Consider the following 12747-nt stretch of genomic DNA (forward strand, 5'->3'; position numbering starts at 1 on the left):
AAATTGAGAAACGAGCACAAATCAATGTCGAATATATCAAGAAAAATATGATAATTCATATATTTTCCTTTCAAAAATAAAAACAAAATACACTCATCAAGCTGTGTGTGTGTGTGTGTGTGTGTGTGTGTGTGTGTGTGTGTGTACCTTCACAGTGTGCGTCGTGCTCATGCAGCACTGGAACACTGTGCTTGTGTGCGCACACGTCGCACTGTTTCCCCGTCATCCCATCGGTGCAGCGACACTCCCCCGTGCGCGGGTCGCAGCGCCCACCCGTGCACTCACACTCTGCCACACACACACACACACACACACACACACACACACACACACACACACACACACACACACACACACACACACACACACACACACACACACACACACACACAGGTAAACACACACAGATCTAACCACAGACCCTCACAATTCAGACCGAATCCCCCAATTTGAACCAACAATATGAGGACACCGGGGTTCAAACCGGTCGGGTTCACATCCAGGACACACAATGATTTTACTTTATTTTTTTTATCTCCATTCAAATTTCCCCGTAAGGACTCAGTTATGTGACACATCAAGGCAGACTGTCACATTTGAAATGAAATGCGTCTTCCAATTTAAAATTTTATTTCAAATTTGAAATGTGAGCGTTTGTGGTTTTAATAACGGAGTTTGTCTTTTTTAGATTAGAAGAAGTCATTACAACTAAAAGCAAACATTTAAATGTCATGTTTTCGATTCAAACCTTTTACTCAAATTTCATATTTTCTGTTCAAATATTAAATTCTAATTTTGTGTGTGTGTGTGTGTGTGTGTGCGCGCACGCACTGGTGCAGCCGCTGGCTCCGTAGCCCCAGAACCCTGGGGCGCAGCGCGTGCAGCCCGAGCCGCCGGCGCCGGGCCTGCAGGTGCAGTTTCCTGTCTGCGTGTCGCAGCGCCGCAGCAGCGCCGCCGCGGCGTCGCATTCACAACGACGGCATCCAGAGCACGAGGAGAAACCGAAAGAACCGTCCTGGAAACACACCTGGAGTTAGTCTGCAGGTAACACCCAACTCAGCGGTCACATAACACAAAACTATCAAATATAAACACACAAACATCATATAAAATAATAACATCATATAAAATAATAACACATATATAAAATAAAATACTATAAAATAATAACATTGTATAAAATGATATACTATCAAATAAAAACATCATATATAAAATAATAAAAAATAAAAGAACAACATCATATAAAATATACTTTAAAATAAGAACATCATATATAAAAAATAACATTTATAAAATAAATATACTATAAAATAATAATATCATATAAAATAATAACACATATAAAATAATAACCTCATAGATACTTTTACAACAAACTATATGACATTTTTTAATTCAACTTGGCAGAGTTTGAAGCCACTCTGAACAACACAGCGATTTATCTGTAGTTAATTTCCTTAATTATTTTTTTTTATCATTTTTCCGTCATAAAACGCAGATTTCCAGGTATTCCAATACCCTTCTTTAAGGACCTTGTGCTGCTGCCAAGGATTTAAGAAAAAAGAGTTTTAAAGATTAGAAGATTTTTTAGATTAGAAGTTAAATAACGTGTGCAGCATCAAATATTAACGTTGTTTGTTTTTGAAAGTCTTTATAGTTTTGTTTGTTTTTATTTCAGTTATGTAAAGTATCTGAGTTTAGAAAAAAAACCCAAAACCATTTCCACACATTATTATCATTATTATTACTACTATTAATATTATAATTATTATTTTATTATCACTATTATTATCACTATAATTACTATTATAATATCATTATTGTTTAATTATCACTATTATCATTATTATCACTTATTATAATTATTATTACTACTATTAATATGATTATTATTTTATTATTACTATTATCATCATTATCATCACTACTATAAATATCATTATTATTATTACTATTAATATTATCATTATAATTAAAGACAGCATACACCTGTGATAGAACACACACACACACCTCGCAGCGGTCGCACAGCTCTCCTGTCACTCCTGGTTTACAGCGACACTGACCGCTGTGCGGGTCACATGACTCGGTGCCGCACGGGGAACAGTTGCATTCTGGGTAAAAAAAAAATTGAGATATTCAGAGTAAACAAGTAGTTGAGAAGATTCAAGAGGTTACTTGTCTCTGTCGCAATGTAGCTTGAATGTTATTCTCCCTTGTAAGTCGCTTTGGATAAAAGCGTCTGATAAATGACCAAATGTAAATGTAAACTTGTCACATACGTATACTGTACATACCGTCACGCATACAGTATTTGCATGAAATAAGTAGCAGTGTCTATCGATTCGATTGATTTCAAATCGATGGATCCACATCCGGTCCTCACCGCTGCAGTTCTTGCCGGTGACGGCGTCGCCGTGGTAACCGGGGGCGCACACCTCGCAGTGCGGCCCGGCCGTGTGGTGCATGCAGCTCAGACACTCCCCCGTCAGCGGGTGACAGTCGCTGAACAGCATGTTGGAGTCCGTGTTGTCGTGGCAACGGCACGGCCGGCAGCTGCTGCCGATCACCATGGGGTTGCCGTAGAAGCCGGGAGCGCACCTGAAATGTGACGAGATCGTTGATAAACATCAATAACTATCACGTCACACGGCGGCGCTGTGGAATACTGCGTTCTGATTGGTCGACAGATTATTTTTGTTGATAATGGACGCTGTTTGTTCATCGTGACTGTTGCTATGGGCAACCACTTCTCTCCACCGCCTACAAACCCTCACGCTCCTGAGCGGTAGAGGATACTAAGACGAGTGAGTGGCGCCATCTAGTGACCCTGCATAGAAACTACAATGAAGACATGGATTTAACGATGAATCATGAATGAATTTCTCATCTACTTATTCCATGAGCGCAAAACTTAAATGGAGAGGACTGGGAATCATGGGCTCATTGAGAAAAATATAAAACAGGCATATTTTTACTCTATTGGATATCTGGTGTGTGTGTGTGTGTACCGTTCACAGTTGGGTCCAGCGTATCCCGGCATGCAGAGACACTGCATCCTGTTCGGCTTCTCCACGCAACCCACCGCAAAGCTAGAGGGGGGGGGGGGATTCATGAAGTTATCTTTTGAGTTTTTAAAGTGTTGATTTATTTGTTTGTATAGAAAAAGGCAGAAGAGGAGGATCGAGGAGATGGAGAAATGAAAGGAGTTAGAGGAGGGAAACTGAAGAGGAGATGCAAGATAAAAGAGAAAAGAGGAGAGGACGAGAGGGGAGGTGAAGAGAGGAAAGAAGGAGGAGGAAGGAGAGGGAAGGAGGAGGAAGGAGAGGGAAGGAAAGGTGGAGCACAGAGGAGGAGGAGAGTAGAGAAGAAAAGAGGAGGAGAAGAAGAGGTGTAAAGGAAAAGTAGAGGAGTTGTGGATTAGGGAAGAGGAGAGGAGGAAAGGAGAGAAGGAGAGAAGGAGAAGACCAGATGAGAAAAGGAGAGAAGAGGAAGGGAGGAGAGGAGGGCGTGGCGCCTCCTACCTGTTGGAGGCGACCTGCAGGGGGCAGGGGCAGCTGGAGCACGACCGTCCATCAATGCTGTTGTTTCCATGGAAACCGCCCTGACACTGCTCACAGTGGTCGCCGGCCGTGTTGTGCTGGCAGCTCTGTAGGTAAACAAACAAACAAGTAAACACACGTAGAAAAAAATAAACAAACTAAAAAAAACAACACAACAACAAGTGTATTGGTACTTAAAGTACAGTAAGTAAATGGATATATAGAAATAGATAATGTATATACTAGATATAATAGATCATATTTTTATCCATAGTATCCAGTATATACCGTATATAACAATAAGATATTATTATGGTATGAACAGAACACGTATCATTATTTGATTTTAAATAATAGCAGGACCACTTTCACGGTCAGTGACATGAGGAGCTGCTCGCCCCCTGTGGAGCTGCTCGGTACTGCACCCGAGGTAAAGCGTGAACTGGTGGTCTGGTCTGTGGAGCCAACAGGCTTCACTGGGTTTAGTTCCAGCTTAATTCTTTTCATTTAATTCCCTCCTTCAAAATTCCACCCGGTGGTTCAGTCTCATTCTTGTTTGATGGAGTTTTCAAAATAAAACCCATGTGTATAATGACAATTTGAAGCGTCCAGTTTGGGTTTACACGCCTTACATTGAATCTACATTTAGTTTGGAAAGCAGTTCTATTTAGTAGTAGTTTAGTTACTGATAGTAAACCAAACATATTGAACTTTTCTTTCTCTCGTGTTGACTGTAGGTGAAATACACCAATGGGGGCAAATCACACACACAGACACACACGGTGGATTAAAGTATGATAAACATGAAAGGGGGATGAAGGATTGGAATCTATTGGAAAGGTTTTAAGTAAAGGTAAGTATAATACTGAAGTTATATTTTTTTATTCAATGCATTTTGCTTGATTATGGTACTTTGTATATTGTTCCTGTTTGAACTTGATCTCCTATTCATATAAAACACTGAGTTGTGTGTATGGAAGGAATAATAACCAATAAAGGTTATTATTGTTATATTATTATTATTACTAATAATAATAGTTTTTAAATGTTGTAATTATGTAACAATATACACAAATGATATTAAATATTTGAATATACTTTTTGTTGATAATATTATTCTTATGAATATAATTTTAATTATAATATATAATATAATTACCACATTTTTTATTATTACTATTTGATGCCATTCTTTGTGAAAGCAAAGCACTTTGGGTTGTGGCTTGTGCATGAAAGTTGCAATGGAAATAAAGTTTATTATTATGGTTATGAATATTATTATGATACAAGGGGTTTATGTAAATCTAAATGTGTTTCTAAACATTCTATTTTCAAACTCACCACGCAGACTCCAGAGCCGTCCAGACACTGGTCTGAGTGACCGTTACAGCTGCAGGGAACACACTTCCCCAAAAACAGACCTTTAGTGTCTCTGTAGAAACCAGGAGCACAGCTCTGAGGAGGAGAGGAGGAGGAGGAGAGAGGGGGAGGAGAGGAGAGGAGGAGAGAGGGGGAGGAGAGTAGCAAAGGAATAAACAGAGAAGAAGGAGGAGTTTACAGTCAATATCAAAGACAAGTCTCCCATGATGCAACTCACCTGTATGTAACATCCCATAATAACCCTCACCTGGCAGGAGTCCCCCTGGTAGTTGGCGGGGCACATGCAGATCTCCACGTTGTTGGCATGGCGACCGGCAGGCAGGCCACGCGCCGCCTCCAGCACGGCGCCGCGCAGCGACACGGCGTGCGCCGACTGCGAGTGCAACGCCCGAACCTGCAGCGAGTCCAGCGCCACCAGCACCATCATCAGCTCCTCCCGGGACACGGAGTTCCCCGTCTGGGCGTGGCGGAAGCTGCCCTGCGGGGGGGAGGGGGGGGAGGGAGCTCCTCTTAGACTTTATTTGACTTCTTGGGTCGACAGGATCCTCGTACAGGATCGGGACGACGGAAGCAGGAAACACCAGCACGTCTCAGCAGCACCACCTTTTGGGTTTTATTTTGATCATCGTGGTATGTAAGTAGGAGTAACGCAGAAAGGCTCCCTGTTACGTACGACGCTTGTTTGGTTCCAGAAGGAAACATAAATGACACAAATAACCTCCATCTCAGAGCAACCCGATCGCGGCGCCCATCGCCACAAAATGCACATTATTTTTTCCGCTAAAGCACGACTTGAAAAGTGACTTTTTCCTTTTAAACTAGTCAGGTCAACCAGTTCAGGGTTTAGTCGTGAGTTTGTGTAAATTGTGGGTGTAAACATTATGATGAAGCCCTGAGCTTTTAAAAGACACGGTGCTATCTCCTTCCATGGAGTCAACACCGTCTGGCTGTTTTCCTGCTCGTGCCTGCATGGGCGGTGCAGATTGTACCCCCGCGCAGCCCTGCTTTGGACGTGTCCATCTTGAATTACCAGGAGCGCCCGCTGTGGACCGCGCCTCCCAAAAAGTTGGGAGGCGCGGTCCACAGCTGCATCGCCAAAAACCATGAGGGCGCCGCAGTGACGTCATTTATGACGCGCGCGCCAGCCAACGCTACGGCTGCAGAGACTATAAACCAAGCTCCATACGGTTAAGATGGAGGAAATATGAATGTGTTGTGTTGAATGTCGATTTCAGTGGAGCTCCAAAAACCTTCAGTCGGGAGCACCAGTGCATCCGGTGTTACCAGTGTTACCGGTGCCAACGGTGTTACCGGTGCCAACGGTGTTACCGGTGCCAACGGTGTTACCGGTGCTAACAGTGCTTCCAGTGGAACAGGTTAGTGTGGATCTTTGGTGTTTAGATACTTTAGGCTTGATGAGTGTAAAGCTCTTTTGGTTCATTTCAACAGTAAACATCCAGCAGAGCAAACTGCTGGATGTTGTTTAGGAGGAGAGCCAGCTCTCCATCTACTCCACCTACTCCATCTACTGTATATTTTGAGATGCAAAATCCAGACACATGCACCACCTAGGCCTGTCACCTCCACCCGGACGTACCTCCACCAGGTGGACGATGCCCAGGTGAGGCTCCTCGGGGGAGGAGTACTCCCTCTCCATGAACACCAGAGTCATCTGGTTCCCCTGGACACAAACAAACAAACAAACACAGCAGTTCAACCTGAGGTGAAAGGTACGTGTGAAGCTCTTGGTCACCATAGTTTTGATTTGAAAGATTGACATACTTACACCCTATATTATATATATACTGTATATACTGTACCTACATATATCTCTACATATGTATATCTATGTACAGCATACCTACAGTATGTATACCTATGTTTACCTATGTACACTATACTATATATTCCTATGTACAGTAAACCTATGTACAGTATACCTATGTATACATATGTACAGTATACATATGTTTACCTATGTACTGTATACCTAGGTATACCTATGTACAGTAAACCTATGTACAGTATACCTATGTATACCTATGTTTACCTATGTACAGTATACCTATGTATACCTATGTACAGTATACCTATGTACAGTATACATATGTTTACCTATGTACTGTATACCTCTGTATACCTATGTACAGTAAACCTATGTACAGTATACGTATGTATACCTATGGTTACCTATGTACAGTATACCTATGTATACCTATGTTTACCTTTGTACAGTATACCTATGTTTACCTATGTACAGTCTTCTTCTTTCGGCTGTATTTACAGTATACCTATGTATATCTATGTAGTGTGTGTGTGTGTGTACCTTGAGGATGATGTCTGGTCTGGAAGCTTCAGCAGGAAGTGACAGAACGTCTCCTCTCATGGTCTGCGTGTGGAGCCGGTACCTGAGGAAGCCTCCGTAGGAGGAAACCTGGACACATTCAGCACGTACGTCAACATCATGTCACAGGATATTCGTCTTTGATTATTACCGTCATTGTTACTGTAGCTTGAATGTTATTCTCCCTTGTAAGTCGCTTTGGATAAAAGCGTCTGCTAAATGACTAAATGTAAATGTAATGTAATGTAATATTAGTGATAATCACGGTTCGTAGACGTTTCTTTAACTTCAATTCCCCCCAAAAAGTTTCATCTGTAAATGATTTCCCACTTTTCTTCCATCGGCCAAATTTAGCACCAAATAATAACCATGTTTTCCCAAACTGGTATTTGTATATTATGAGGCAATATCTTCATTATTATTTAGCTTTTTTATTTGAATTGTTGGCAATTTTTAGTTCTTTTTATTTTGGCCTTTGTATTTTTTGAGGGCTTATTTCTCTGTATATTTGGCTTGTTTTGTTTATTGTTTATTTTCAGATCTTTCATCTTTTATTATTTATGCCAATTGTCCAGAAACGTACCAAATTCCACCTTAAATGTACTTGTAACACTGAATAAACAGATTGGGATTCTGTAATATGGTAATAAGGGGCAGCGACAGGTCGTGGTCATTGTTCTGTTTTTACCGATTATGAAAGTGCAGATTGTAAACTTTCAAATGATGCGTCATACATTGAAATCTGAAAATATTTGGAGAAGATATGTTTATTTCAGGGGTTGGGAACCTTCTTGGCTGGGAGAGTCAAGATATTTCTAAATGTATTTCCTTGTGAGCCATATAATATTAATAAAATTGAATGAAACTCAATGCATTCTTTAAGTAAGACATACATTTTGACCGTGCGACACATCTGAGTACTTCAAAAAGTGCTATATATACTACATTTCTCTTGAGTCTTCTTAATAATATTGTTGTTCTACTGCAGCTAAGCAATCATAAATGAAATACTTTTTAGCATGGATGTGACTTGTGGTGCTGCCTGGTTTTGCTGGTGGCCTTGTCGTCTGCCTCATACGTAGTGAGGTGGAGCTTCATGCTGCCTTGAGGCTCCATCAGTTCAACCTGAGCGGAGGTTGCTCTTCATGTGACTGCTCACATGCGTATGTAGAGCCAAGCAGGCTCCGCAGGGCAGCACTCCCACACTGCATGGTGTGCTACCTGACGGGAAGCTCCTTCCAAGTGTTAAGAATCAGCTTCAAGTTCAAGAGATCATTTGCCACATACGTTCGGTGTTACCGTATTGCTGCGCCGTACTGTTGTATACTGTGCTGTATATCTCACAAATACTACCTCACTTTGTTCACATGCCAAGTTAATGCACATATCTGTATATACATAAATAGTCCATCCCATATACATAAGCTTATTCCCTTTACAGTGGGGCAAAAAGTATTTAGTCAGCCACCAATTGTGCAAGTTCTCCCACTTAAAAAGATGAGAGAGGCCTGTAATTTTCATCATAGGTAAACCTCAACTATGAGAGACAAAATGAGGAAAAAAAATCCAGAAAATCACATTGTCTGATTTTTAAAGAATTTATTTGCAAATTATGGTGGAAAATAAGTATTTGGTCAATAACAAAAGTTCATCTCAATACTTTGTTATATACCCTTTGTTTGCAATGACAGAGGTCAAACGTTTTCTGTAAGTCTTCACAAGGTTTTCACACACTGTTGCTGGTATTTTGGCCCATTCCTCCATGCAGATCTCCTCTAGAGCAGTGATGTTTTGGGGCTGTCGCTGGGCAACACGGACTTTCAACTCCCTCCAAAGATTTTCTATGGGGTTGAGATCTGGAGACTAGCTAGGCCACTCCAGGACCTTGAAATGCTTCTTACGAAGCCACTCCTTCGTTGCCCGGGCGGTGTGTTTGGGATCATTGTCATGCTGAAAGACCCAGCCACGTTTCATCTTCAATGCCCTTGCTGATGGAAGGAGGTTTTCACTCAAAATCTCACGATACATGGCCCCATTCATTCTTTCCTTTACACGGATCAGTCGTCCTGGTCCCTTTGCAGAAAAACAGCCCCAAAGCATGATGGTTCCACCCCCATGCTTCACAGTAGGTATGGTGTTCTTTGGATGCAACTCAGCTTTCTTTCTCCTCCAAACACGACAAGTTGTTTTTACCAAAAAGTTCTATTTTGGTTTCATCTGACCATATGACATTCTCCCAATCCTCTTCTGGATCATCCAAATGCTCTCTAGCAAACTTCAGACGGGCCTGGACATGTACTGGCTTAAGCAGGGGGACACGTCTGGCACTGCAGGATTTGAGTCCCTGGCGGCGTAGTGTGTTACTGATGGTAGCCTTTGTTACTTTGGTCCCAGCTCTCTGCAGGTCATTCACTAGGCCCCCCGTGTGGTTCTGGGATGTTTGCTCACCGTTCTTGTGATCATTTTGACCCCACGGGGTGAGATCTTGCGTGGAGCCCCAGATGGAGGGAGATTATCAGTGGTCTTGTATGTCTTCCATTTTCTAATAATTGCTCCCACAGTTGATTTCTTCACAACAAGCTGCTTACCTATTGCGAGGAATTTACCAATTAATTCATTAAAAATCCTACAATGTGATTTCCTGGATTCTTTTCCCCCATTCTGTCTCTCATAGTCGAAGTGAACCTATGATGAAAATTACAGGCCTCTCTCATCTTTTTCAGTGGGAGAACTTGCACAGTTGGTGGCTGACTAAATACTTTTTTGCCCCACTGTATCTATTCTGTAGCCCCACCCTGCATTACCCTTGAGTTCTTATTTTATTTTATTTTATTCTATAGTATTCTACTTACTGCATTACCTTTTAGGAATCAGTTAGTTAGTCAAGTAGAAATTCAGTCTGTGTTCAGTCGAGAACATAGTGTGTAATTACCGGGTGCGCTGCATTGACATTTCACTGCATATATAGATGAAAGTATGTATATGTATGAAAGTATGTATATTTATGAAAGTATGTACATGTATTTGACGAATAAACCTCTTGAAACTTGACATATTGAAGTTTTGTCCATTTCTGTCAACTGGTGTTGAGCTGATCGCTCCGCCTGGAGGCAGCGAGTTTTCTACAGTAATAATAACCCACGGTTATTATAATTATTACCCACAGTTATTATAATAATCCTCAGTGATATATATAATTGTGGCCTGCGTGATGCATATTGAAATGAACAATAAAACTCTGGCCATGTGGGCGCACCACAGCCTCAAAGACTCCGCCTCCCTCCCACAGGTGGAGCCTGAGCAGGGACCCGGGAGGGGCAGGGCGCCGAGGAAAAGGCCCCCGGGGTCTTTCTGGGGTCCGCGGCCGGTGCTTGACCACGCCCCTTTGTCTCCGCCACATTTATATTTTGAATTTTATTTTCAAACTTCTGACCTGTTTACTTGAAAACTACACAGAATAATTATTTAAATTATTTAAACTATTATTTATTACTTGTTACTTGTTTATTACTTATTTTCACTCTAAATTGCCTGCGAGCCGTGTAGCGTCATGGAAAGAGCCCTGATTGGCTCGCGAGCCACAGGTTCCCTCCTGGGTTATTTGAATGTTGGTTCACCCCCACCCTCGTGCAGAGGACACGCCCCTCAAACATCCTACACCTTTCACACTTCAGAGGCAGGTAATGGGCGGAAACAACACCTGTTGACTCCGCCCCCAGCCCCTCACCCACTGCACCACCTGTCAGTCAGTGCGTAGAGGATGATCATATTATTGTTATGAATTTTAGGAAAACAAGCGTCTGGTCACCATGACGACCTGTTGTGTCTTGTTCATGGGAGGAGCTTCACACCAAAACTCTGCAACAACAGCCAATGAAACCCAAGATGCAAATAGATAACCACACCCACGCCCCACACACCCTACGCCCCAGACACCCCACGTCCCGGACTGAGACACGGAGACGTAAACAATAGTTTGGTGACAAACATAGATGTGATGAGTCAAAGCTGCAGAACAAGCACTGATCTAATCAAGACAACACCACGTCTGCTGCTGTGTGTGTGTTTGGGTTTATGTGTATGTGTGTGTGTGTGTGTTTGTGTAGGGGTGTGTGTGTGTTTCTGAGTGTATTTTCACTGTGCCTCTACAGCCATCACCATCACAGCAGGAGGTCTGGACTTGAAGGGCGGTGTCGCAGAGGTAGTTTGGTCAGGACTCAGATAATCCCTCTTCAATCAAAACAGAATTCAAAAACAACTTTCTCAGACGTTGGATTTGGGGGTGAGCTTGTCCTAGAGGAGGAGGCGTCAGCCCCGTCGGACCCCACCCCCCTTCATCGTGAGGCTTCATTTAAGACCGAGACTCATCTTGTTCGTTCAAATCAGATTTTTGAAACCGAGACGAGAGCGAGTCAGAGCCTGTTTGGAAGTCTGCTGCTTATCTTGTTTGTGCTGCAGCATCACCCAGCTGCTACCGCCACTACACACACTTACATTCCTGTTTTTAACCCGTTTTCTCCTACTTTCAGCTTCATTTTGATCTAATTCATTGATGTGCAATGAACCGAAGGAAAACGAGAGTTCAATTTCTTTGGCCACAAACTTGATCTGTTTTGGTCCCTTTTGTATTTTATCTCACGTTTGAGTGTCAACTCTGTCCTAAAGAGTACAAAAAAACAAAGTACTGGTATTATTACTACCCCCTTATTGATAGTTATTGTGGACTGCTGTTATGACCGTAAGACACTTTTCTTGCTATTACAGATATTACGGTAATATAAGACTTTTTGACTGATACTACTACTCTGTTGCTGTGTTTCCCTTGTAACTGCTTTTACTACCGTACACCACTTTTATTAATGATACTGCAGTACTGTAGCTGGTAATAACGGCCAGCTGCACATTGGGATCAGTACTTCACTGTGTACGTGGAAAGGTGTCGACACATTTCTCATCTCATTGTCTCCTCATCCTTCTCGCCTGCGTTGTTCTGCTGCCGCTGCAACGCACGTGCAGGAAAGTCACGTCCTGTGAGGATCCCTGAGGCCAGGCAGCTTTATATCCCCATCCCCTGCGTCGCCCTGGCCCCGCCCTCCAGCGCCACCGCCCTCACCTCCACGTCCTCAGCGGACCCGGCTGCTGTGAAAACATCCAGGTGGTTGCACGTCGACTCCTTTGCTCCGCGCCTGCATCTGTTTCAACAGCGTTCGTGGCCGGGAGCCACGGAGGATTACATTTGGGATTTTTGGACAAAGCCGCCGATCGGCCTCCCCTGCCTCCCCTGCCTCCCCTGCCTCCTCCACCGTCCCTGCCTACTCCGCCTCCTCCGCCTTCCCGCCTCCTCCGCCCAATCCGCCTTCCCCGCCTCCTCAGCCTCCTCTGCCTTCCCTGCCTCCTCCGCCTCCTCCACCTTCCCTGCCTCCTCTGGTTTTTGCATAAATTTGACAGGAGCTAGGTTGGTGATCCCATATGCAGCCA

General features: G+C 42.9%; 1 protein-coding gene across 1 annotated transcript in view; it reads right to left on the bottom strand.

The window, feature by feature from the left end:
* Positions 1-12747, bottom strand: part of lama5 (laminin, alpha 5) — a gene marked incomplete at its 5' end in the record, with an annotated part of 118944 nt that overhangs the window by 29992 nt on the left and 76205 nt on the right. The window contains 10 exons of the mRNA XM_080014483.1: positions 148-288; positions 832-1015; positions 2017-2117; positions 2390-2604; positions 3015-3095; positions 3528-3652; positions 4887-5000; positions 5173-5403; positions 6523-6606; positions 7252-7359. Coding sequence (XP_079870609.1) covers positions 148-288; positions 832-1015; positions 2017-2117; positions 2390-2604; positions 3015-3095; positions 3528-3652; positions 4887-5000; positions 5173-5403; positions 6523-6606; positions 7252-7359 — 1384 coding nt within the window. The remainder of the gene's footprint in view (positions 1-147; positions 289-831; positions 1016-2016; positions 2118-2389; positions 2605-3014; positions 3096-3527; positions 3653-4886; positions 5001-5172; positions 5404-6522; positions 6607-7251; positions 7360-12747) is intronic.

This window comes from Zeus faber (assembly GCF_960531495.2).
Source record: "Zeus faber genome assembly, chromosome: 15".
In the NCBI taxonomy this organism is placed as follows: Eukaryota; Metazoa; Chordata; class Actinopteri; order Zeiformes; family Zeidae; genus Zeus; species Zeus faber.